Source organism: Heterocephalus glaber, unplaced genomic scaffold (assembly GCF_053883595.1).
Source record: "Heterocephalus glaber isolate CG9 unplaced genomic scaffold, H.glaber_assembly_v1.0 deba00001578, whole genome shotgun sequence".
Lineage (NCBI taxonomy): Eukaryota > Metazoa > Chordata > Mammalia > Rodentia > Bathyergidae > Heterocephalus > Heterocephalus glaber.
The window spans coordinates 476,637-504,210 of NW_028258359.1; the positions used below are offsets into that span (position 1 = coordinate 476,637).

Genomic DNA, 27,574 nt, shown 5'->3' on the forward strand with positions numbered 1-27,574 from the left:
ATAATAAAATCACAGATACAAAAAAAAAAAATTCTTTTCTTTCTTTTTTTTTGGTACTAGGGATTGAACTCAGGACCTCGCTCTTGCCAGGCTGGCGCTGTGTCGCTGCTGAGCTACATCCCTGGCCCACCACTCAGTTTCTTTAAAATCACTGAGCAGGGAAAGCAACATTGAACCTCTGTACTGATTTTTCCACAACTTCTGTACAGTGCCTTGGCTTAAATCCAAGAGCAGACATTGACTTTCCTATTCTATTTTGGTAAACAACTGCATGGTAAACTTAGGTGACTTTTCCCCCTGGATTTTACCCGGGAATGGCCTTGTACATTTTTTATCTAAAAGAAAAGAAGGCAAGTTTGGAACTTTTCTACTGATGCCAGCAAGGTTAATATTTCTTGGGATTCCATAAAGATTCGTGTTCTTTATAGCAATACACCACAGCCTGGAGCTCTCCCCCAGCCAGCCTCTGACTTCTCCCATTTATTTTGTGCATCTGTCTGTGCAGCAGTCTCCTCTCTGTTGGTCTCCAGTACCGTCTCCGTATCACCATTTCTGCAAGAAAAACATGACCTTTATCTACACAGAAAAATTAAATCTAGTTCATGGTCGTTTTCAAAATACCTGTCTAATGTTTCCACAGATACTTGTGAAGTTCACAGCTGAAGAATAAGGATAAAAGATAATGTTGGGTAATGTCTGTACATCAGTTTGTTGTCAGGTCCTCCACTTAATAATCCTAGGATATTACAGACACGTTCCCCTCTCTCAAACACCAAGTGGAAAGTTCCCCTGAGGATTGGCTGCTGTTATTTTCACTGCAGGGTTGGTAGCACTGTATGTGAGAGCACTGTGCTAGAGGTTGTTGAAGATGGGATCATCTTGATCCCAGCTGGGCTGAGCTGGTGGAGGCTGGGTGGGTGTGGACGCGGGTGTAGGTGTGAGATTTTTACTGGTGATCCTTCCCACCCAGCCTGCACATATCTGAATGCATGATCTCAGTGCAGCCCTTCTGGACTTCACCTTCTGGGCTAGGGTCGACATTTCTTTGCTCTCTCAGTTGCATAGGTGACCTAGGACCGGCTCCAATTCAGTGACATCCTTAGGGCTGGTTGGGAATAGAGGATTTGCTAGCAGAGGGCCTGTGACCTCAGTTCTTTGTGCTCTGGGTTTTTCTCTTCTTGGTAACCAGGCCACTTTCTTAGGGTTCTCACCCAATTGGTTGCTTCTAACCTGCTGTCAGTGGAACCCAGTGCTTTCTGCCTGGGAGTAGTAGCGTGTGTTCATTAGGGACCAGAACATCTTGAGAGAGGCACTCGGGTCCCTTCTGTGCACTGCAGAACATGCACACTCAGGGATTTGTGACAGCTATTTTTATGCTTGGAGGCCTTTTTTGCTCCATCCTCCTGGAAGGTTTGCAGTTTCTAAAATCTGACCCTTGAATCAAAATTGAGTTACTGCTCTTGAATAATTGTGAGAGTTACCATTAAATACGTGCACACTTCGCCTGGTGGTCCAGCTAGGGGAGCATATTTGCTGCATTATTCATTTGGTTTGCCCTTCAGGTGCTCATCTGTCTCTCTGGGAAAGAAGCAGCTCTCTGGGGTATGTGGGTAGAGCTGGGTTGTTTGGAGGTGGCCGCCTTGGCCTCCTGCCCCTCCTGAGCCTTTGTGGGTGTTGTTAGGCCCAGGTAGCTGTAGTCAGGCCTCTTGTTGCATACAGGCTGCTAGACTGTGCTTTTTCTGCATTTGACTATAGGGTCAGAAGGTGCCCCCCCCCCCCCCCCCCCGCCATCTACCTGTTATTGTTGGGCTATATGGAGTTTCAGTCTGGAAATTATGGAGTTCGAAGTTAAACTGAATTATTGTGCCATACACAGTGAATGTTAATACTTGGGTGTGTAGAAAATATAGTTAAAGTCTTAGAAAATAAACTTCATTGTGGCCTGCTTGGCTAGCAGGAAAGAGATTTAACACGAAAAGGTGCAGTGGAGATTAGGAGCCAGGAAACCTGGGTGTTTGTCAGGTGCTGCCGTGTGGTTTTAATCTGTGTCTTCCTCCGAAGTAAAGGAACCTCCTTGTAGGCTGTTTCTTGGTCTAATGAGCTCTTTATGATGGTTCTCCAAAGGGCACAGAGTGCTCTGGGCACTGAGGGTTGCTGCCTCCAGTGGAGTTGAACCCAGTCTGGGCTGTGGTTTCAGGTCTGGCTTGTGTGTGTGTTTCCAGGGTTCATGTGTTGGGGCTCGGTCCCTGGATGGGGTTGTGAGGAGGAACTTTGGTAAGGTGGGGCCCGGGTCTCAGCGAGACTAAGGCCATCATCTCCTGAAACTGCTGGAGCCCTCCTGAACTCTGTGGGTCTGTCTTGCTTTGGTCTCTCTGTCCTGCACATGTTCTCGCCATGGGGTCCTGTGCCACGCGCTGGAGCCACAGGGGCCTTCACCAGAGCCGGGCTCATCCCCACCGTGCTCTGGAACCTCTGGAAGTTCGAGCGGAATGACCTCTTCCTGCATCACACAGCCCCAGTATTCTGTTAAGCAGTGGCAAATGGACTCAGTCTATGAGGGAGGCTGTTTCAGTTGCCATCAGCAAAGTGGAGAGCTGGGAGGAAGTTGGAACCAACCTACCGGTAGAGATTTCCTTGTGTGTTTGTTTGTTTTGAGGTAGGGTTTTGCTGTGTAGTTTAGGCTGGCCTTGAACTCAAGGTGGCCCTGCTGCCTCAGCCTCTTGAGGGCTGGGATTACACGTGTGTGCCACCATTCCTGTTTTTGTTTGTTTTTTTTTTAATTGTATAAAAATGAGTTATTTTTGTGGTCCTGGGGATTGAACCTGGAGTCTCCCACGTAGTAGGCAAATTCTCTACCCCGACCTACATCCACGGACCTTTTAAAAATATTTATTTTGAGACAGGGTCTTGTTAAATTGCCCAGGGTGGCTGGCCTCAAATGTGCAATCTTCTTGTCTCATCCTCCTGAGGAATGTATTTTTGTTGTTGTTGTTAGTTCTTTTGCCTGTTTTATAATACACAAGAGAGTTGGCTGGAACAGTGCTTGCTCAGCAATATTTATTTAGGTTTGCACACCTTCCAAAAGGTTGCTTATTTAAGCCCACACTTAACAACAAAGTGGCTCATGTACCATCCAGCACTGGGACTGGTAGGATGTGGTGCCAGGAAAAAACTGAATCACGAGAGCTGATTACCATGCCCAGAGGATATTGCAGTCTTGAATATGCTTTGCTTATTAAGCTGCGGTAAAAAATGAAAAGTTAAAATTGCCTGTGGTTCAGAACAGAGAAGGAATGGACAGAAAGAGAAGCTCTGGTTCTTTTGTCTCTGTGTCACTTTATCTGGGTAGTGCCAAGGGGGAGTGTATCTTTGAGGAGACCAGGCTTACCAAGGAGGGACTTCATCGATCTTGCTGTGAAATGTAGGATTTTATTTTCTCAACTAATACAGTAGCTGTAATAATGATGGAATAAAAATGTGTTGCTCACTGTATTCCAAACTCCTTAGAATTTATGTGATAGGTCCTTCTGCTTAGTCTCTGGTTTCAGTAAAACCAGTACCTGCTGATGAGATAGTAAACAAGATACATTCCTGTATGACAAATGTGTGTAAGGTGTAGTAACAAAGGGTGGAGGCTGCAGAGACAAACTAGTTCAAATCTTGCCTCTGCCATGTTCTTGTTTTATAACCCTGGCAATTCCTCTAACCTTTGAATTGTGATTTCCTTATCTCCGAAGAGGGGAAGATTAAATGATTTACTTCTCTAAAGATAGTATGTGGTACACTGCAAAACTGGCTACTTCTAAATAAGAAATTACAAATCTCTCCAGAGAGACTTTAAAAATTTATTTTAAATGAGATTGTAATTTTCTTGAAAACTTTATCTCTTTTGGATCTATCTTCATTCTCTACTTAGAGCCCCAAAGGTTTCTGTACTGATGCTAGCATGAAAACATAAAAGAAATCATTTTCATTTTTAAGCTCATAACAGAGGTGAGTATTGCACTTCGCTAACGTTGGTCAGGATGTGTCAGGAATGTTGGGGGCCCGGCTTTGATCAGCTTGAAGCTTCACGGACATTTGTCTCGGGGCCCACACTGGTATTGGTTTTGGGAGTTGACTAGTAAAAGCATAGACAGGGATGTGAAGTTAAGGTGATTCCTGGAGTTATGGAACAAGACAGACTTCTGTGTTTTGTTTATTTTGGTTTTATTTTCATCACTTTTTTTTTTTTTTTTTTTTTTTTTTTTTTTTGCAGTACCAGGGATCAAACTTGGGTCCTTGTGCTTGCAAGGGCAGGCAGCGGAACCACTGAGCTAAATTCCCAGCCCTTTGGTTTTATTTTCAAAAAGTCTTTCATCTCACATTGAAGCAATACTCTTAAGTGAAATAAATAGGACACACATGTGTAAATACCGAATAGTTTCTCTGGTGTGAGAAACTGAAAGTGTAAATAAGGACTAAAAGGTATAATAGATAATGTGAAATAGGAAGAAAAGGGGCAAAGGGGAAGGGGAAGTGGGAGGGGTAGGGGAAAGGAAAGAAAGGAATGGAATTAATATGAGAAAATGAAAAAATGGAAACAAAGTCTTTGTAAACAGGGAGGGGTGGAGGGGTTGAAAGAAGGGCAAGGGAAGGGAAAAATAAGAACCAAGAGAGATTATGTAAAGGTGCAGATTTCCAGTGATGAATGTCATTGTATTGTATACCTAAAATGTACCAATAAAATAAAATTTAAAAAAGCATTTTCTTGGAAAAAAAAAATCTTTCATCTACGGGACATTCCAGCTATCACTGTATGCTACGTATTTTCCTAGGCCCTGGGGCAGGGTGAACTGAAAGAAGGCCCTTAAGGATTGCAGTGATGTGGGAGGGACAGATGTATAACAATATGTACCGTGTGTTTTTTTTTTTTCCTACAAGTGGTTTTATTGAAATATGTCTTATCTATCATAATCTTTGCTTATTTCAAAGTCCAGTTCATTATGCTGGTTAACTCCAGCAGCTAGGCACCTGTCTTCATGCTCCCAGCAACCCCACAATGCAGCTACTCATATTACCTGTTAGTTTTCTCTCATTGCTGAGACAAAATACCTGACACCCGAAGTTAGAAGGGAAGGGGTTTATTTGGCTTACAGTTCGTAGAGGTTTCAGTCCATAATTGGCTGGCTCCAAGGCAGGACTTGCAGAGGAGAAATAACACGGCTTGCACAGGGTAGCAAAGGTAACAAGGGAGTTTAACAGCGTCTTTCTGTCCCTTTTTTCTTATTCAGACTACCGGGATTAGGGCAGTGCCAAACTAATCGCTCACGAGTAGTGTTTTAGTAATCACAGCCCTTAGCCCCAGCATCACACATTCAAATTCAGCTGCCTCTGAAAAGAAAGTTCCACCTCATCCTCGTAAGGCTTTGGGGGGACATCTAGACACAAGCCATAACATTACCCCAGTTTACAGAAGAGGGGACCGAGGCACCAAGCAATTCGGTGGCTTGTCCAGGGTTCCTCCTCCCAGTGCAGAGTCACATCTAGGCCTCTTAACTCCAGGGGTGAGCTTTCTCAGTCCCTGTGTTCACTGAGGCAGGGATGTGAGCCCACTTTAAGGCTAGGAATGTCTTGTCCTGTCTTGTCTGTTCAGCATTCATTCCCTACATGGGAGCGTAACATTTCTGGCCTGCTTGCCTCTTCTGGGTCCCGTCCTGTACCTGGAGGTGGGTCCCTGCCCTTCAGGCAGTGAGGGCGGCCCCAGACAAGAGCCCCAGCCTGTCCTTGCACCCGGAGGGGCTGTCTGCGGTTCTACTAAAGCTGGTGGCTGTGGCCTTCGTCACTCACATGCAGCTGACCTTATGGAGGGTCTCCTGCATAGTAGCATTCTCCAGTGTAGACTGAGCTCACTAGGAGGTGATTCAAAGCACACAGTGGCCTAGAGGTGCGAGCTGGACCAGGGGTGGAGTCCCTGCTGTGGGTGGGTTGTGTGTGCCATTCATGCAGCCTTACCTGAGGACCGTGTGGCCAAACCCTGCCATCCACACAGATTCCCATCACTGCACTGACTGAAAAGTGAGTGTGCTTGACAAAGGATGCTGGCCTTAGGGCTGCAGAGCTCGCTTTGTCTTGGGGCAAGGGACTGACTCTTCCGGCCTCCACTTTCATCTGCAGAGGTAGCTGCTTTAGAGGTGTGGGTAGTGCGATTATGAGAAAAGCCAACATGTGGAACCCCTAGGGACCAGGTTATGAGTGCTCACATTTCTCTCCTCTTTGGCCATTGGCAGCTGGAGGACAGGCCAGGGAGCCTGGCAGTGACACAGCAGGCAGGGGTGTTTCCAGGGCTGTCACGATGTCTGAGAAATGCTTCTGAGAGGCGCAGGTGGCCCCCTGGCACAAGTCCTGGCTTCCCGCTGTGGAATTACTGGCAGGGCCAGTGACCAGCGGTTTTGTATCAGCCATCTGACAGTCTGGTGCTGGGCTTGGCAAACTACCGCTGCCCTTAGCTGGCTTTTGTCAGTTCATGAGCTGAGAATGGTTTTTACATTTTACAAAGATTGTTTAAAGAAAGAAAGAGAGGAGAAGACTATCCATCAGAGACCATTCGGCCCATGCGGCCCCTCAGGAATGTGCTGAGTGGCCCTGTACCGAAGCGTGGTCACTTGACCTCTCACGTCACCGTGGAATCCTTGGTCCTCCCTGCATTGCACTAGACAGCTTGCTAGGCTGCCAGCCGCCCAGCTGCTTGGCACTGAGCCTGCAGGGTTTCTGTGAGGTGTAGGATTTGGTGAGTACTGTGTGCATCTTGATTGCTTCCATTCTCTCCTGGCCTTGCTGCCCACCTAGGGCCAGAATGCTGAGTGACACTTTCTTTTGTGGTGGGCAGGATACATGTATTCCTCGTTGTCTGTGATCTTAAGCATTGCTGTTCCAGCCATTTCCTCTTGCAAGGACTTTTAGGTAAAGGAAATGCTTGTATTGTTTGAATCTGCCTACACCAGAACTACTTGGTCTGATTTCTAGAATTGAGTCTCCTGCTACTTGTCATCACCAGCTTTTATAAAACGCCCACGGGAAGGCAGCTTCACCTGTGAGGTGCTGGAGGCGGCATCAGGCTTTACTCCTGCTGGTGGTGGTGTTCTTGTGTGACAGCTGAGGGCGAGCTTTGACAGGGACCCTTGAAGCAGGCGTCCCGTGGACTGTGCGGCACACGCTGCAGAGGACGACGCGCAGCCACTGATGGGCTTGGCCACCCCTGCTTCCTGGCCTGTGCCAGGTCTGCCCCTGGGGCTCCTCCATGGAGTGTCGTGGGGATGGTGACCCCTTTCTGTGGGGTTGCTGCGAGGTCCAGGAAGGCATGCATTTGAAAACTGCCCACGCACTGACTTGGTGAGGGAGGAGCCTCCGAGGCGGGCACTGCTGCTGTTGGTGCTGATGAACCTGGAACATGATCATAGTATTTTGTGTGCCTCTTTCTTGTGTGTATTTTGGTTTTAGTAAAAGAAGAGCCAGGATTCATTTCTCAACATATAATCTATTTTGAAGGCATTGTATATTCTTCATCAAGTGCTTGTCTAACAGAACCGTCCTGGTTTCATGTCTGGGCCTGCTTGGCATCTCAAGGAAATCCCCGGCTTCCTTTCTGCCACTCGGGGAGTCTTCTGTTGTATCTGCCACTCCTGGGGGAGCCTGGGGAGAAGCAGAGACTCCTTTCTGGGGACTTGGGGGCGCATAGTCCTCTGGGCCTGGGCTTGCCCCAGCTTTGTGACTTCAAGTGTGTTAGAATCCAGAGCTTCGCTTCTTCATCTCCCTCTGCTTTCATACTTCAGCCTTGTGTGGCCCAAAGGGGATGTGGATGAAGAACCCTAGAGCGTTTGGCATGGGCAGGGAGTCGGCAGCCTAGTTGGCCCTCAGAGCCTTTTGTTCATTCCCTGCCAAGGAGGAGCACGTCACAGGAGAATGGGCTGCGAGCCTTGGCCCACACCACCCTGTGCCCTGTTCTCCTGTGGCCTCCTGGAGCTTCAGACCACAGCTTCCTCAGGGAACAGATCAGGTGGGGGTGTGCACATCAGACCCTGTGGCCAGGAGTGGCACACTTACCTCTGTGGTGTGGTCATTTCCCCCATTTTAAATGCTTAAAAAATTTTTTTTAACATATTTTGTTTTAGCTAGAGCAGTTTCTACCCTGAACATCCATTTAAAGATAGTAGGTGCTTGATACTAAGTATTAAACAAGAGTTTTGAGAAGAGTTCTGGTTGTTTGGCTGTGTAGGCTGAGACATGGAAATTTGTAGGATTTAGCATCTCTTTGCCCCACTTACTTTCTTTTGTTAAATAAGGTAGATATCTATTCAGGTTCTCTCCAGATTGTATGATTGTTGGAGGGTTGGGGTAAAGTACGTACTCTGAAGGACATGACAGAGTCTGGGACAAAGCTGATTGTTGCCACTTAGAAAAGGAAATGCTGTGTTCTTGGGAACAGGCCAAGAGGAGCTTACCTTGCTTAAGTGATTAGTAAGTTATTGTCACGTGGAGGAAGTGTTTCTGTGTAAACCTGTGATTTAGGCCTCAGAGTTTTAAAATGATCTTTTGTCATTCAGCTTTTACCTGAAAGCAATGAGACTTTTCTGAGAGAGAATGTTTGAAGACTGGAAAAAAAAGTCTGTTAATTCCTTGAGTTTCTTGGCACCATTTGCCAAAATACATTTATTGGTAAATAAAGGTTTGTATTTTGGAGATGTTACGTTAACCAGCTTGATCATACTCAAAACATACTCAAATCTCAAAAGGTGAGATTGATGTAGGTCGGGCTACAGCTGAAGAGCGGTGGGAGAGGGAAACTGAGCTGCAGCGGGTGCTCCCCATGGTGGTGCGATTCCTTCCCGAGTGAGCAGGGGCCAGGGTGAAAGCTGGCCAGGTGTCAGCCCCGATGGAACGTCCTGCAGAGGTTGGGGCATCTCCTAGACTACACCGCTGGCACTTGGCCTTGGCTGGGGTCATCTGGAGAGCTTTACCACCGATGCTGGGCCTAGCTGCTCTGGACTGGGAGTTGAGGTGCTTAGCGGCAGCAGTTATGCAGCTGAGGTTGAGAAGGCCGCCCACACTGGGGGTGGGGTGGGGGGGCCAACTTGGAGGTCACTGCTGGTGACTGTTGGGCTTGCAGAGCATGCAGTTCCCACAAGTCCTTTTCTCCTGGCTATGGGCTATGCGGCTTTTCTTCACTTCCGAAAGGTAGAGGCCGTGCTGGCTGCGGTGGGCGCCACTGGGTGGTGGTGCGATGTCTGGCAAGAACCCATGCCTAGCACTGTCAGGGATGAGGGCCAGCGGAGGGAGGGAGAAACGTCCTTCAGCTTGGTTCCTTTGCTTCAGCCGCATCTCTGGTGTTCTAACAGAGTTGGGTTCTTTTTGTTTTCATGGAAGAACATGGACAAAAGCTTAGCTTCTGCTGGAGCAATCTAGTATGGTTTATGGAAGCTGTACATTTGAAGCTAAGTAACTTTGAGAGTTGCTTAGTAATGCCACATGCATTTTTCATTGCCAGAAATGGTCAAAAGAATATGGTAATAGCGACTCAGTTTTAAAAATACAAAGTACTTAAGTCATCATAGAACTATTTTAATCAGCTCTCTCTAGAGACATGAAATATAATAAGTATTATGGAAGCCTGGGCTCCAAGGACAAAGCTTTGAAATTTCCCTTTGTAAATCTCAAGGAGCAGTAGGACACTGCACACTGTGATTTTTCTCTGAAAGACGTCTGAATCCCGAGGGCTGGTCTGAAGTGTTTGGCTTTGCCTCTCACTAGACTGGGCCGAGAGGGCCAGCGTTTGGCTCTGTATTAGATGAGGGAGCATGGAAGTGCTCACCTTGTGGCTTTCTCAGAGTGTGGGCCATTGTCAGTGGTGTCTTTTACTGAGGTTTAGCCTGCTTGGACGGTAGATGTGCAGACGGTCCTCGACTCATAATGGAGTTGCAGCCCAATAAACTTCTCCTAAATTGACAATATCCTATGCTGAAAATGCATTGAACCCACCTGACCTATTTGGAGGAGCAAGGCCTTCTGAATGGCAGATGCTGGGTCTGACTGGGAGCTGTGCTCTCGCTGCTGCTGGATCACTAGCACAAGAAGAGATCCACATTCGAAATTCCAAGTGTGCTCTCTCACATGTGTACACCTTTGCACCATTGTAAAGTAGAAAAGTCCTAAGTGTAACTGTCAGAAGCTGGGGACGGTCTTGGAACAGTGCTAATGTTAGGTGAACACACAGATCGTTGCTGTTTTTCTTTTGTGTGGGAAGGTAGGCAGGTAGGCAGGTCACTGATCTGTCTGGGCCTGGCCTGGCCTGGCCTGGCCTGGCCTGGCCTGTCCGGGACATAGGAGCCGGGGCCGGCCTTCTGTGTGTGTTATCAGGGGTGTGGGCTGCGTGTGAGGACACAGACTGCTCCGATTGGAGACACTTCCACGCAGCCCTTCCCGGTAGTGTGGAGAGCTGCTGTTTTGACCTGGGAAGATCTGCCTTCCCCAGTGCCCTCACTTGCTTTTTTCGTCCTAAGCCTGGTGTGGAGAAGTGCAGGTGACGGAGGAGCGAGGTGTATCTGGTGCCCCCACAGAATACTCACCTGGGCTGTAGGAGCATGGGGACCACAGCTTTTATAAAGTGGGGGTGATGTGCTTCCTATTCGTGGAGGAGTTTTAGGGTGGCGTGTCTGCGGATGCAGGCCCTGCTGTGTGGCCAGGAAGAGCTGGGCAGCACCTTTTCTTTATGACTCAGATGGTCACTTGTCTTCTCTTCATCCAGAGCCCAGCTCTGTCTCGTGACTGCATGGCCCTTCCTCGGGAGAGGGCCCTTGTCTTGAGAGAGAGAGGCAGGGCCAAATGTGGATTTGGATCTAGAGTGGGGAAGGGGCTGTGACCCAGTCACTGGTGTGCAGCCAGGGCATGGAGCAGCTTCTGCTTGGAGGACTTCCAGTGTTCTCGACTCTGGCTTGCCTTTGGGGTCTTCCCTCGTCCTCATTCGATCTTTTTCCTGGCACACTGTCCCTGTGCAGCCCACATATCCCCTCCCCTTTTAGAAGGTGTGAACCCCGTAACCAGGATCTTGCTCCTCCTTGCTCTGGACTTTTGGGGTGAAGTAGAGGAGAGAAGGAACCAGGTTTGCGTTGAAGATGTCAAGAGTGGTAAACTGAAAAGCATAACGGGGTTGAAGGGACTAGCAGCGGAAGTGACAAGGAAAGAAGAGCATTGATGATATGAGAGGGGGGTAAAGTGATTTTCAGGTCCTCAAAATTTCTCCCTTTTTTCTCTTTCTCTTTCTCCCTCTTCCCCTCCCCCTCCTTCCCTCCTCTTTCCAACTTACCTGCTTCCCAGTCTTTTTGTTTCTATGCACAGATGCTGTGTCCTTTATTTGTCAATTATTTGTACATATAATTTTGGGTGCGTACACAGCTTTCAGTGTGGTGTTAAGGCTTCATATGACATGGGAATTTCTCTACAGTACAAATACAAATTCCTAATAGTAGGATGTGGGCTAAGTGCTTATTTGTCCTCTAGGCTCTGGGCCACAAGCTTTATAGAAACTTTCTCATTGGATCCTCATGACAAAGCCAAGAGGAAAGTACTGCTGTCTGCCCCATTTTATCGATGCAACAAAAGAGACCTCAAGCATCTTACCCTTGGTCACAGAGTAGGCAGAGATTGGAGCCAGAATTTCAAGCTAGCCACTAGGCTTCTGCCGTCTATATACTGCTGTCTCCTTTGGGTCTGTGTCATAATAAACATTTATATGGATATGTAGAGGACTTTTTTTTTTTTTTGGTACCAGGGATCGAACTCGGGTCCTTGCACTTGCGCAGCAGGCGGTGAAACTACTGAGCTAAATCCCTGGCCCAGGACTTCTTACCTATCTTATGTGTTAGGTTCCTCTTGGGAAGTGCAGACAATACTGGGGATTGAATTTTGCATGTTAGGCAAGCGTTCTACACTGAGCTGTGCCTCCAGCCCTTTTTATTTTGAGACAAGATCTTGCCAAGTTGCCCAGGCTAGCCTTGAACTTGGGATCCTTCTACCCAGGGATCCAAGTGTGTGTCACTGGGCTTTATTTAACTTCTTTTGTGTTTTAAGATTGTGTGCTTCTGCTTGGGTGGTGGCGAACGACGACAGAGATGCTCTGCAGGGGCAGGACCCTGGACAGTTTCCTAGAATTCCTGGATCAACTTCTGGACACCTATGTGGTAGTGACACCCCGTTAACCAAGCATGGAGGACCGCTGCCAACTGACTCATTTTTCTTTCGACATTTTGCCAAATGGCAGTCAGTTGGTTGATAGTGACCCACGTATTAGGATAACCTGTGCCACCCATCACTACTATGTGTTCAGAGTCACCTAGAGGAGACAACCACTTCAATCTATGGAAAAAAATGTTTTTTGAGACAAGGTCTTGCTGTGTAGTTCAGGCTGGCCTTGATTCCACTGTGTAGTCTACACTGTCCTTGAACTTGCAGCAATCATCCTGTCTTAGCTTCCCGAGTGCTGGGTAGAAATTTGTTTTGTAATTTTCATCAACACTCTTTTAGAGTTTATTACTGTTTTGTCTAGATATGGGGTTCTCACTCTGCATTGAATGATCAGCCATTCAGAATAACTGAAAAATTAGAGAGTTCCTTTGTGTGTGTGCAAAGCAGATTTGGGACTAAAATAGACATATATTCACGGGCAGCATAAATTTTACATGAAAATTTGGCCATTTCAGATTTTTCTTCATCTGATCTCTTAGCATTTCCTAGAATTGAATTTGGATGGGCTTTTTCCTTAGGAGGCCTTCATGGTGACAGAGCCTCGCCTGAGGCCTCCTGGCCGCCTCCCTTCAGGGTTGGACGCGTCCTGCCACACCCTCACTGTGCTGTGTGTTGGTGTGGCCAGTGCCACACCCTCACTGTGCTGTGTGTTGGTGTGGCCAGTGCTCGTGCTGTGGCTGTTGATTTTCCCTAGCCTCCCTAGCCGTGGCTTCTGGGCGAGCCTGGGCTCTGGCAAGCCCTTGGCTTGGACCAAGAGTGTCTTCCTGCCCTACCCAACTGAAGTGCTTCTGGGTACTGTTGCTTTCAGGCTCACCTGGGCCTCTGCACTTGGCTTTTCAGCTGCCCTCGGGTGCTTGAGCCAGACAGGTGTTGTCATAGGCATGTTGGGGATGGCTCGGGAGCCTTCTCAGAGCCTGGTCTTGTGCCTGGACCCTTCTACCTGCAAAATGCATCTTCTGCTTATTTTGGTCAATTAAGGGTTTTGATCTTAATATGATTAAGAATAATTTCTTGGTTTTCCTAAATCTTGTAATTAAAAATAAAGACAAGATTTAAGCAGAAAGGAAGTAGGTAGAATTCGGCTGACTGAAATTTAGAGACAGCCTGGTTTAGTCATGATAAAAGGATGAGGGAAAAGATAAAGCCACCAGAAGTAGGAAGGGCAAAATGTCATTTCCCTGAAGTTTTCACTAAACCCTGAAACTCCCCCAAGTGGGAAGTTGGGCTGTTTGCTGTTTCTCAAATGGATGGTAAAGATTTTTGTTATTAGAGAAATCAGTACTGTATTTGAGTGTTGTTGTGTACTTTCTGTTTCTATAACTGAATACCCCAAATTGAGTAAATAATAAAGAAATTTCTCCTAGTTCTAAGGGCTGAGATTTCTAAGAACTTGTCACCAACACCTGTCGAGGGCCTTCGAACTGTGTCACAACATGTCAGAAGGGCAGTGAGTGTGCTTGAGAGACAGAAAAAAATCCTTGTGACAGGGAGAAAAATCAGCCGAATCCACCCCCTTCTCAGGAGCCCACTTTCTCAGTAATGACCTTGATCCATTCATAATATCCCGTTAAGGCCCCGCCTCTTAGCATGGGCACAATGGTAGCAGTTCCGTTGCCGCGTAAATCTCAGATCTCTCAGCAAATGCCAGTGCCTCTGGGTGTGACATCGCACCACATGTAGCTGCAGTGGTGGGTGCTGACCTTCATAGCTTTATTTAACTGAGATGGATAACATTATGTTCTGTTGTTACCTGTCTGTCCCCGAGCCCTTCTTCAGAAGAGGAAATAGGCTCAGTAAGCTTATCCTCGGGACCCCCACTCTTCCTCATGTTTGTGCTCAACACCGAGTGCTCTCCCTCCATTCGTGCATCCTCAGCACCCCGAGTGAGCCATGGGGCCATGTGCAGCAACACGGAGCCTCATCCTTTCCTCCTTGTCCCAGCCTCCCCAGTCTTGTTGCTGGAGAGGTGGATTTGGGAGGGGTTTTGTATGTGTGTGTATTCCCTGAAGAAGGCTGAGCGCTGCTTCCCTGAGGCCTCAAGGCAAGGAGATGGGGTGGGATGGCACAGGCCTTCCTAGTCTCATCCAGCACAAACCTTGCTACCAGGAAAATTCTCAGGACGCTTGGCATAGTGGCATCTTTCCTGCCAAGGAGATCTTCTCTCCTCAGCACAAACCCTGGCAGCATTTGAAGTAGGTCATTCTGGGTGTTTTCTTCTGGCCTTGGTGACACTGTATGGTAATGAGCTTATGCAAGAATTGCCTGCATGCAGAGCCATGGGTGCATGGGAGTCACAGTCTTAGCAGATGTCTCCCTTCTTGCCAAGGCAGTTTTCAGCCCATTTTACAGCTGGACACTTGGGCGGATATGAGATGATACACAGGTCGCTGTATACAGGTACCTGGCCAGCTCCTGGAAAGGGTTTTTGGGAAGACAGTAAAAGAGTAGAGACAGCTGTTTCTTTGCCATGTTAGGCCAGGCAGTTTATTATAATCCAGCCCTCCTTGCCAGAGTAGAGAACATCTGCCGGCGCCCTCACATTCCTTGCCCCTGTCTCCAATGAGTGGGCACTTTTTTTTTTTTTCTGTAGCCTTGTCTTTTGCATACTCTTACATTTTGTTGGGTCACAGATCACCCCAAAACATGGTAACCAGAAACAACAGTGATTTAGTCTGCATCACCTTGGGATGCTGGCCTCTGGGGCCCGTTCATGTGGCTGTGGTCCACTGGAGAGTGACGGAGCCTGGTCTTGGCAGGGACAGCAGGGCCTCTCGTGGGTCGGAACGTGTCTCTCTGAGGATGGAGGTGCTTTAAGAGGGTTTAAGTGAAAGCAGGGCCTCTTCAGGCTTAACCCTGGCAGCGGTGCAATGTCGCAGGAAACAAGGCCAAGCCAGGTTCCTGGGTGGGAAAACAGGCTCTGTTTGCTGGGGGCAGCAGAGTTGGATGGGGACACGGACACGGGATGAGTTGTGGTAACAGTCGGCCCGCTTGCCTCCGGCCCTGCGAGTCCCTCACACATGCGAAGTCTGTTCCTCCTGCCAGCACAGGGCTGGGTATGGGTGGTGCAGCCAACTCCCTGGCTGTGACTTCTCTCCATTCAGGGAGCTGTGAACTGAAAAGCCATAGTCTCAGCCGCCAGTGGCTGGGCAGGAAGAGGGTCTGTGACAGATGTTTCTATTTAGAGAGGGGAAGAGCAGGACATGTGTGGGAAATGGTCCCTTGTGGTCCTGCAGCAGCCAGCTCAGGCCGCTGGGGCAGCACCCAGCTTCCAGCATCAGTGTTTATATAAGCTGTCTTGTTGAGTGGCAGTTTCTTATTTCTCACGAGCCTGTGGGTTGCTGGGCAGTTCTGTGTGTCCTCCGGGCTCACTGCAGTCTGCTGATGGCCTAGGATGACCTCAAGCACATGGTGGGACCTCAGCCGAGTCCAGGAAATGGCTGCTGCTGGGTCCCTCACCACTGGCCGGGAGGAGTACCAAAGTCACATTCACAGGGTGTGGACATGGAGAGGAGGGATTCAGTCACTTTTGTACCATGCTGACCTCTTCAGCATTGTAAGGTCTGGGTAAATGGCCTGTTCGGCGCAGTCACCTTGGCCACGCTGTGGTGCTCCTCCCTGGTTCTGAGCGCTGGTCCAGGGATGTGGTGCTGTCACGTGGGGGTGGTCTGATTCTTGGACCCCACACCAAGGGGTGGGGCAGGCAGCCCATGGCCTACTGAGCCTTCCGAGTGATTCCAGTGCTGCTGAGATTTGAGAATCTGCCCCTGGGAATTAAAGTGGTGGGCACTTCTTTTCTGGCTTAGGACACCAGGCTTACCACCCCTCATTACCCTTGTCAGCAAGAGGTATGGTCCTCAGCCTCCTTTGGAATGTCCTCTGAGTTAGGATATTCTTTTCGATGTCTCACCAGGACCCTGTTTGTGACTCTTAAGTGTGGGGTTTGCCTATCACTCAAGGACGTTTATTGACCATCAGTTCCATGCCACTCTGGGTGTCCAGGCATATGGGTGCAGAGATAAAACACATGGTCCCCAGACTCCCCCCAGTTTACTATCCAGCAAAAGGGACAGTGTGAAACAAGAGGAACATGGGAGGATGGTCCATTTAGGCAGGGGAAGTGACAAATGTTTTTAGTTCACATTGAGCTTGGGATGTCCTATTAAAAAAAGATGGTCCTGTGCAGATGATGACTGGGCTTCATTGTGAACATTCATTTATGGAAAAATGGAAAGCAGTGATCCTAAAGATGGCTTTTGCTTAGAATCAGTTGGAGTGTTCTTAAAATGTGAACTGTGCATGCCCTCTTCCCCACTCACTGTACATGACCCAGGTGATTCTGATGAGTCAGGTTTGGAGAACCAGTGCTCTCTTATCCACGCCTGGAACTGCCAGCCATTCAGGGAGAAGGATGGAGAAAGAACAGGATGTCTAGCTTGGAACAGGGGATGTCTTGGGTTCGGGACCACCCTCAGTAGAGTCTTGTGTGTGAAGATTCTTCTGGAGCTAGGAAGCTGGGAGAAGAGCCGAGAGCAGGACTGTTGTAGATACCAAGGGACTGGAAAGTTACAAGGAGGAGGGCCAGGGTGATGAGGCTCTCACGAAGGATGCTGCATCTCGCATGGCTGGTGACCAGTGTCGGCAGGCGGAGGGAGGAGTGGAGGGGGAGGATGGGCAGGTGGAGGTGACTGTTGGGGACCTCAGAGGAAGGAGTGCAGGAGGAGGAGGAGGAGGGAGGAGGAGGGAGTGGGTGAAACCTGAGCTTGCTGCCCAGGGCAGAGCACCAGGAGGGGTTAGATGGAAGAGGGAGCAGGGAAGAGGATTTCTGATGAACCATACCCAGGAGAAGAGGAGGATGGATTCCAGAGCCCAGCTCTTAGGATTGGCCTGGAAGAAGAGGAGGGCCACCCCGCCTCATTCTGGAGGGAAGGAGGTAAGGGAACGGATGGGGAGACGGAAGTGTGTATAGCTGCTGAAAATGCACAGCTGCAAACTCACTTTTATGTCTCATTAAGTTCAGAAAAGGAAATGAACCCCCGTCCCCAAAATCCTTTACTTATAGCAGCTTATGTTGTGCAGGAGGGCTGGGGATGCAGGGTGAAGGGGTGAGCAGGGTGCAAGGTGCCTGCCTGGGCTCTCTGACGTTCTTTGGGGACATTGTCACACGTGACCTTGCAGGGCGTGCTTACCCAGAGTCCTTGGCATATTTAAAGATAATTGTTAATTTTTTTTTTTTGGTACCTGGGATCGAACTCGGGTCCTTGCGCTTGCGCAGCAGGCGGCAAAACCACTGAGCTAAATCCCCGGCCCCAAAAGATAATTGTAAGAGCATATTTTGGGGCTGCCTCCTAGCCTTCCAAACTGTCCCCCTGAGGAAATTGGACTGCAAATGCTGGTCATAGACTTTCTTGGCAGATGTGGGTTTTGGACTAGTTTTAAAGCCTGGAATATATGTTCAGGCTTTATGAGCATGTTTCGTGTCTAAAAGACATTGGAGACCTGGTTCCATGACCTAAAAGAGTTGGCCACTGCCCAGAAAAAACAGTTCAATTAAAAAAAAAAAAGAAAAAAGAAAAAACAGTTCAAGGCCATCTCTGTCAATCCCCCAGTTGAAATGTGGAGCGCAGTGCCTTAAGTAGAAGTGAAAGTGAATGGAGTTAGATTTTCAACACAGTGGTGGTGTGTGTAGCTGTTTATTAGCTGAGCAGGTTGTGGCTAAAGCTGTAGTCTGTGTGATCCTGGGAGTTAGGCTCTGGGTCACTTAGGCTGCTCCTTTCTGAGGTGCGCAGAGCTCCGAGTGACATGGTCTCTATCCTGTATGCCCCTTTGCATGGTAAGTTCGGGACACATTTCACACCACATATATGATATCTAGCATATGGACCTCACTTTGTTCGTGTTTGCTAGGGTGGCCAGAGGGTTCGTGAGCTTTTCTTTTGCTCCGGTGCAGTCTCGTGGAGCCCTTTGGAAGGAGGTCGCTGGTGACTGTTGGCTTCTGCATTACTGACATACAGAGCTTCTGCAGGGGACCTGCTGTAGCACCTGTTTCTCAAGCTGGAAACGGGCTGCCTGGTGTTCAGCGGGACCCTAGGAAGTAGCTGCTGGGAACTCAGTGGACATTGCCCTGGGAAGCAAGTGCGAGGTGGGCACCTGGCATGCCCTGAAGCCCACTCAGTGCCACGGACAGTGCCACGTCCTTTGCATGTCACCATGTGTGGATACCTCCTTCTCCTCTTTACCTCCTTTTCAGTCCTTGTCCTTTCCCCTCTTTTTCCTTTCTTGTGACACTTCACTGTCTTTGTTGCATTAACAGACTCTGAGGTTGGCCCAACATCCTCTCCTGTGTGCAGGGGTTCTGAGGGTAGATGTGTCTGTAGGATTTGGTGATCTGGGGTCCTTTCATGCCCTGTGGGGTTCCAGGCTGGTGTTGTTGCTGGGATGCCACTGGCATTTGAGGCTGGGGAGGTACTTATTCTGAGATCCGAAGTGTCCCTGGCTCTGCTCTCTAAATGTCAGCCACCCTCCACCCCCACCCCCCGGCCAGTAGTCCCAGGTGCCCCTGGGGACCACACATTTCTGCGTGGGTGGCTGTTGGGATGGATACCTGGATCCAGGCACCCTCACTGCTTGGACATGGGGAACACTTGCAATTTGTAGCCTGCAGGTTGGCGGTGAAGAGCTTTTAGAAGTCATTTTGAGGTATGACATCTACATGATGAAAGAAAACAGACTGTTTATTCTCTAGGTGAGGTTGTTTATGTGAAAGCTGTAGGTGTACATGAAAATGCATAGAACTGTACTTATTAGACTTGAAAACAGTCTGTTAGAAGTAGGGTACATTTTCCTACCCTGTTAGCTAGTTAACCTATGGTTTTGTAAATACTCATCTAAATTTAGGAAATTTGGGAAATGGTATGGAGAAAAGTGGAAATTTTATTTAGATAAGAGTGAGTTTTGAGGGTGAGAGAGAAGGCCACATTCCAGGTTGAGACTGAAGATAACCCATTCCTGCCTCTGTTCTAGCCTTGCACTGTGCAGTGGAGAATTCTCAGTTGTGATTTTTCAAAATCTGGGTTTGGATTCCTGGAGCAGCTGAATTGCTGTTGCTCATCGCTCAATTTTCCAGCACTGGAGATTTGAAAGCATCTGATCCTCAACAAGTTCTTGCTGTCCTCATGGCTTCCAGTCAAAGGAGTCAACCCTGTGAGGGTTCAAGCTCCTCACAGGACGCACACTTCTCTCACATCGTGCAAAATGTGCTCCTAAATGCCAAGTTATGTAAGTTGGTGTCATTTCTGCTCCACAAGTATCAAAAGAAGGAGCAGGTCACCATGAAAGAAATGCTCCATGTTCTGCCCCCTGATTACTGTAACAACTTCCCTCTGAACTTTTGAGAACTCTGTGAGTCCATGTATCTGGGCTTTGGCATTAAAATCAGGAAAGTGAATTACTCTAGCAATACATATGAGCTAGTCCCAATACTAGATGGCGATGATGAAAAAGTTATTCTCAAATTCGACATCATTGTATTCGTCCTGTCTAATTTTCATAGAGGGCAACCGTATCAGTGAGGAGGACCTAACCCAAAAAGGGAAAGATGGGACATATTAGCTCAGTCTGAACATATTCATTTTGAGGAAGCCTGGAAATTCATCACTGAGGATTTAGTACAGGAAGAGTACCTGATGTACCGGCAGATTCCTAACAGTGATCCTGCTCGCTATGAGTTCCTGTGGGGTCCAAGGACCCACGCTGAAACCAGCAAGATGAAACTCCTAGTTCCTATGGCCCGTCTTAATGGAACAGATCCCAAGTCTTACCCAGAACTACATGAAGAGGCTTTGGAAGCAGAACTAGGTATAGAGCCAGGGTTCCTGAGAAACGGGATATTGCACAAGGGTGTCAGTGAATTTGTTCTACCCCAAGAAGAAATGAGGCCCATTTTCAGTCTCTGTGGAGAGCAGGCAGTTTTTTAAGTAGTGAGGGGCCAGGGGAGGGGTAAAATAGCTCGCATAGTGTCTTGCTGTTTCTCCTACTTGGGTTACTTGGAAATGGACAGGGGTTTTCTTTATGGCTTTTTGAAGTATTGGTCCTTTTTGGGGGACACTGAAGTAGCTTGCATTTTATTGAATGGTATTGGTCTCCTGTGTATTTTTAGTTTTGTAATGTTGATGTTTGTGCTTTCTGATGGGAATGTGATTTTATGTGACATTGATCACAAATGGAGTGTCTTTTCCATTCAAATGTAGCAGTCTTTCCTGTTGTATCATACAAACAGAAAAATTGTTCAATGTATTTATGATAAAATGGGAGTGGAATAAGAATTTCCTTGAAAATTGTAAGTTTACATCAAGTTAGAGGGACCCTAGAAAAAGTGGTAAGGATGAAAATCAAATATTGGCTGCTGCTTATTTCTTTTCCCCTGTTGATATATACTATTAAACTTATATTTATTGCATATCTGAAGGAAAAAAAAGTGAATTTTTTCTTTTAACTTTCCCTTTCCTTCCTCTCCCACTGCCCTGGTTTTTCTTTGGCATGGTGGAGATTAAAGCCAGGGCCTCATGCATGCCAGGCAAGAGCTCCCACTGAGTACATCCCCAGCCCAACAGATTTTTCAGTAAATCCATATAAAAAGATTTTCATTCACTTTCATTATATAAAAGTTGGAGTCTTTGCCATTTTTTCTGCGTTAACTGGGAGATTGTTCTTACACACTTGGTGCATTTACTACCCTTTTTTTTTTTTTTGGTACTGGGGATCGAACTCGGGTCCTTACACTTGCATAGCAGGCGGCAAAGCCACTGAGCTAAATCCCGGGCCCGCACTTGGTGCATTTAATAGTCCGATGAGACCTGGGGCTCTTAGGTCCTGACCCCGAAGAACTGCGGTCATGAGCAGCCTGCCCCTGGACACAAAGACAGACCAGTCCTCTAAGGACTGTGGGCCCCAGTGTGAAAAATAAAACAAAGAAACAGTCACAGCACTGTGGAGTATTGAAGTTCTCCTTCTTCCCTTCTCTCCTACAGAACCTGAAAGCAGACCCAGAGGAGCTTTTTACAAAACTAGAGAAGATTGGAAAGGGCTCTTTTGGTGAGGTGTTCAAAGGCATTGACAATCGGACTCAGAAAGTGGTTGCCATAAAAATCATTGATCTGGAAGAAGCTGAAGATGAGATAGAGGACATTCAACAAGAAATCACAGTGCTGAGTCAGTGTGACAGTCCATACGTAACCAAATATTATGGATCCTATCTGAAGGTAAGGCTTAAAAATAACGCCACTTTCCATCATGCAGCACTCAGCTAAGCAGACAGCGGGGATGTGAAGGACTTCAGCAGCACAGCAGGTTTTCAGAGGAAGCAGAGGTGTTCTGACCTTTGTGATCAGAAGAGCCTGGCTTTGATAGTTTTATCATCTTAAATGTCACCTATAGAAGTTTTTGATAAAAGTATTTGATGTCATTCTCTTTCAAACAAGAAAGTATTTTTTAGTGGGATTTTGGCATCAAAACTATACCTTATTAAGTTACTGTAATAATAACCATTAATCATCTAATTTTAAGATGGCATGTGAGTAGATAAAAACTCATGCTAACCTAAGAGAATCTCTTGATATTTTCAGTCACCAGAGGTTTAATTTAATACTTTTTTTTTTTGATACTGGGGATCGAACTTGGGACCTTACACTTGCGAGGCAGGCAGCAGAACCACTGAGCTAAGTCCCTGGCCCAATTTAGTACTATTTTTATTTAAAAATTTTTTAATTTTTGGTACTGGGAAATCAAATTCAGGGCCTCACACTTGCCAGTTAGGCGCTGCACTGCTGAGCTACATCCCTGGCTCATTAATACTATTTTTAAAACTCTTGCTAGAATCAATAATAGTAGTAATTATTTAGCTGCACTTTTAAGAATGCTAGGCAAATAAATAAATAAAGTGGAAGGTTTTTTTTTTGTACCAGGGATTGAACTTGGGACCTTGCACTTCCGAGGCAGGTGGCAGAACCACTGAGCTAAATCCCTGGCCTAAAGTGGAAGTTTTAATAATATAACATTACAGAGTCTCCTTGGCTTTTACCCAGTTCTTTACCTGGGAAAAAATACTAAAATGTTTTTCTGATCCTGTGTGGAATCATTTCTCCATTTTTGATATTTTGGGGTCCTCCTGTTCTACCATTAAGAAAGTCCATGACTGTCCTCCAGCTTTCTAGACATGTCCATTTCACTGAGCTTACAAACGTAGTATCTTTTTTTTTTTTTTTCCCCGTAGTATCTTTTAACACGTTCCCACTGGTCTGAACCACCGGGGTACATGCGTGATTGTCCCAGAGGGTGACTTGTATCACCTGAAGGGCCTGTATTGTGTTGCCCAGTGGGACAGTCATGCATGTACCACAGGTGGTTTAGAGCCACCTGGCACTGAGGCGGATGAATTACAGCCCTGTCATGAATGTGTTAAATTCCTGAGTTATCTGCTAAATAAACCTACTTCTATGTGAAAAGAGATAGTGTAGGTTTTAGTTTTGTGGGACTATGATGATAAAGTACAAGTCAAAGGTTAGAAATTTTGAGAGCCTTTGTTATACCAAAATGAATATTTAAAGCAAGTCAAAATTGACTGGTAGTCCTCTTTTTTCGTTGTGAAAAAGATGGCAGTATGCCATAGGTCAAGTGTAGCATTTTGAAATGGAAAGAGTAAATTTTGGAGTCAAATATCATTGGACTTGAGTCTTTCCATCATTTACTCATGTGAGTTGCATGAATAATTCCATTAAAGTTCCTTGTTTCCTTATTTGTAAAACAGAAAATTACTATATTTTCTAATTGTCAGAGGATTGGGAGTGTGGCTCAGTGATAGAGTGATTGCTTCAAATATGCAGGGTGTTGCATTTCATCCAGCACTGCAAAACAAAAATGAAACCTTTTGCAAAAATTAAATAGGAATTAAGTGTGTGAAATTACATGCATTTGGTAGCTTTTTAAGGATTGTTAATTTCCTTCCTTAATTAAATTTATTCATACCTCACCTATTAGATTACCTTGTAATGAAGGTAATTTGCAGTGAAAAGTATCCAGTTAGGTCACCAAGAAAACCAGGACCAAAGAAGCTGGAGAAAGGATGACAGCAAGATATATGTTGCTAAAAAAAAAAAAAAAAAAAAAAAGATATATGTTGCTGTGATGGTGCATCTGGGCTGGATCCTGACTGGGCAAAGGGAGAGCACCATTCATTTTATCATTGTTTTGATCCAAGAGAACTTGTGCACCAAGATACATTTTATCATTCTCTTGATCCAAGAGAACGTGTGCACCTTCCCTAGGGGAAGGCCAGGGTGCTTGATGTTAAATTTCTACGAAGAACTAGCTGCTGAAGAGATTCCGCTTGGACTCTGCCCCTGGTATTGTTCAGTGTCCTCAGAAGGTGCCTTAAGCAGTGGTGGTAGAGCACATTCCGAGTTGGATGTCTTGTGCTTTGTTCTGTTGTGTGGAAGATCCTCACTCCCTTTTGATGATGTATACCAGCTACCTGTGGAGACTAAGGTTCAAAGTGCCTCTCCAGCCTTGACCCTGGCGGCAGAATGTCCCTGCATGCTGGAGTAGTTGGCTGTCTGGGGGCCAAGCAGGTGTGTCCCTGACTCTGTGCATCTAGAGATCCCAGCCATGTGTCTTGTTCTGGCCTGAGTCACTAAGTCTGGAACATTAGGTTCCAAATCAACCAAATCTTTTTTTTTTTTTTTGGTACCGGGGATCAAACTCGGGTCCTTGCGCTTGCTAGGCAGCCGGCGAAACCACTGAGCTAAATCCCCGGCCCAACCAAATCTTGATCTAGGATTTCCCAGTGTGTTTTATTTAGTTACCATGATGCCAGCTGGTGTAATAAACTCCTTAAATTTATAATGACTCAAATATGATAGAAGTTTCTCTCCTGCTCATGGGGTGCCCTGATCTGTGGGCTCTTTCCCTCCATACGCTTAGTCAGGAACCCAGGCTCCTCTGTGTTCTTGTGCTTGCTGGGTTAGATTGATGGGTAGGAGGGATAAATGGAAACTCCTGTGAGAAAATCTGATGTGCTTAGTCCTAGGCAGAGAGTGCATTACTTCTGCCCGTGTCCACAGGCCAGGACGTGGCCCATCGCCATACCTGACTCACAAAACTGGGTGTGTAATCATATTTTTGTGCTGAACTGGAGAGGAAATGGGCTTGGTGCACACTTCCAAGTCTTTTCCAGAATCCACTAACTCTAAAAGAAATGGAATAACTCACGGGATGGTAATTGTCTTCTGATCAGATGTAAAGTTTAGTAATTTTGTCTAAAATTACTTTTCCAGGAAAATTGTCCTTTAGGAAATGTGACTGCTACAAGAAAGCTAGGATTAGCATTGTTTCCATTGTGAAAAGTTGCTCTTGATTTCTGAAGTCATGTAGAAGATGATGCTGTCTTATTTGGCTAAAAATGTGTGAACTGCTGGTACTAAACAATATTAGCTGTTACAAGCAGGCAGGATTGGAATCCAGAGCTGTAATTCTTTCTGCGCATTCATGTATGATAGAATTCCAAGTAATCCCTGTCCACTGGAGGACAGTGATGAGCCAGAGACTGCTCTTCCGTCATTGGAGTGGGCTCAGCAAGTCTCCGTTAGTACAGTCTTGTCAGGCAAGATACAGAATAAACTGATCTCTCAGACAAGCGAATCTCTGACACACAATTGGAAACACGTTGTGGTATACATGGTTTTTATTCCCCTTTTAAGGCACTCACATAGCATTCAGAGCTAATGTTCTTAGGTCTTTAAGAGGTGATTGGAAAGGAGGTCTTAGAATTTCACCCTGTGTTAAGGGGCTTTTTACATAGCAGGATCAGGCAAAGGAGAGATTACCAGAAGCTGGTTTCTTTGTTGCTGGGCTAACATTCAAAGGTTTTGTAATTGTTTTTATTTTATTCATCTAATCTAGAAAAGGAGATTAAAAATAACAGGGGAAGGGTGTAAAAAGAGTGACTGTTACCAAGGACCAGGAGAAGAATGTTCATTTTGATTGTATAGTCATGATCAAATCACAGAATTGCTTTGTAGCATATTTTCTCCCCAAAGATTAAAAAACCAAAGATAAGGTAATAATTTAGAGGCGAGAGGGAACGATGTAACACTGAGAATTTTTGTTTATATTAATGAATGCAAGGTCTAGAAATGTCTTTGTCTTAAAGATTATCACATACCATTAAACTTAATTCACTGTGGCTTAAGTGTTTAATTTTGGGGAAATTAAACCAGCTAAAGTAATCATGAGAAGCCTCCATCTTCCAGCCACTGGAGTTTTCTCCCTCAAAACAGCATCCACAAGGTCCAACTGAAACTGTATGCATGTGGGAGGGTATGGGTCGGCCAGGAGGAGCAGAGTAGATGTTCTGGGGTGCAGAGACCTAAGTTGCTAACGGGACAGTGTGGTCCACAGTTCGTGGCATGTTTCTGTCTAGCGTTCTTCTCAGCACGGCATCTCCTGATGTTTTGTTTGGGGAGATTACTGCCTATCAGAACCTCTGACTTGAGATTCAGTCAGAATCCAGTCAAATCTTGATGGTCACAGCTGGAATATGAGTCTTGGATGCCACTGTCAGGACACCCCTTGGCCCATCAGCTCCTTAGGGATAAAATTCGGGTGCCTGGGCTGATCACAAAGAGTGTCTTCATTTTTTTAATTACAGTAAAAGACACATTGCATCAGTCTTCCTCAGAATAGTCTCCCTCATCTTGAACATGTTTATCCCATCATTCTTGCCACTTTTCTAAAACAATTCTGGATATCCTCTTGTGTCTTCATAAGGTGTGATCAAAAATACAGTTAATGCTGCTGCTGAGTGCCATCCAGTGGAAAGGCAGGCTTGTAAAAATATTCCCATGTTTCTCATCCACCTTATTCACCAGATCTGGCACTGTGTGACTTCTGGCTCTTCTCCAAAGAAAAATGACTACAAAAGGTCAGTGTTCTGAGTTGATTGAGGCCAGTGAGGCAGTCACAACGGTGCAACTAAAGATACTTGTTAAAGAGGACATCCAGAACTGCTTCAGAAAGTTACAAAAACAGTGGAATTAAGTGTGTTCTACGTAAGGGGAGGAGGATTAATGGCAGTGTGTCTTTTACTGTAATACATTTTAAAAAATTTAAACATCCACTGTGTTTTGTGATCATATGTCATAAATAGTAATTTTATGGGGTTACTACAAAATTTCAGATCATGTAGGCACTGTGCCTGGCATGTAGTAGGTTTTTATAGATGATGAAGTTTTTTTTTTTTTTAACAAAGGGAAAGTTATCTGAGCCAGATGACTCAAAAATTTGTAAGTCTAAAAAACAGATTGTTGGCATGCTTAAAAAATGGGTTTATCGGGCTGGGGATTTAGCTCAGTGGTTCCGGCATCTGCCTCGCAAGCGCAAGGTCCTAAGTACAAGCCCTGGTACTAAAAAACCAAAATGGGTTTATCATGTTTTTTATATAATAAGCTACTTAGTTTTTAAACATCAATTCCGTTTAAAGCAAATCAGTTATAAGTTCCCAATTAAACAGAAAAAAAGAGGGCTAGAGGTAGGTCAGTGGTAGAATGCTTGACTAGCATGTGCAAAGCCCTAGATTTAAATAGGGGTGGAAGGGGACAATAGAAGCGTGCTTTTCAAATCTTGCTGGAGTAGTTTCTGTTACAGTATCATTATAGAGGAAAAATGTCTCAGATACTGGTTTACAAGTAAATTTTCACGAGTTCCTAAAAATTGTCAGGGTAGGTTTTCCCTTCAGATTTACCAGAAGACTAATATGGAAAGTCCCTCGGTGTTTTAGAAGTACAAATCATTCTGGTAAAGGATGATGGTATTGGTACAGTATAGTATATAATCTCACTTAGATTGATTCCTCCAAGTTGTATTCTTTTGACTTCTGGTTTGTCCCCCCTTGTCCTTCTTTCCCCAGAAGGAAAATAGTAGCTCCTGATAAAATGAAAGACCAGTGTTTTTACCTTTAGGGAAAGAAGTGAGAAAGATACACAGTAGGTATAAATGGCCGGCATCTGTGAAGGGTGCTCCTGCGAGGCTGTCATTCACCTGTGGTCTTGGCTTACACTTCTTGTCCCAGCAAAATTGTTAACAGCTGTCTCCTTGACTTTTAGACACATCCTAATTTGGACAATAGAATATAATCGACTTACTGTGCTTTATCTCCAGGAAGAAACCCACATATACACACAAAGATATGCTTTTCTGCCTTGTTCGTGGTGTGTTATAATTTTATGATCTATTTTATATCTCAGAGAAT

At 46.1% G+C, this 27,574-nt stretch overlaps 1 protein-coding gene across 3 annotated transcripts in view; it reads left to right on the forward strand.

The window, feature by feature from the left end:
- The window catches only part of Stk24 (serine/threonine kinase 24), a 120,897-nt gene that overhangs the window by 26,834 nt on the left and 66,489 nt on the right, over positions 1 to 27,574 (forward strand). For 2 of the 3 annotated variants that reach the window (XM_004858629.4, XM_021239370.2), the window contains exon 2: positions 21,303 to 21,533. In XM_004858629.4, the coding sequence (XP_004858686.1) occupies positions 21,303 to 21,533 (231 nt within the window). Of the gene's footprint in view, positions 1 to 17,064; positions 17,207 to 21,302; positions 21,534 to 27,574 lie in introns of those variants that run through there. The other variant, XM_087193066.1, reaches the window with a different exon arrangement.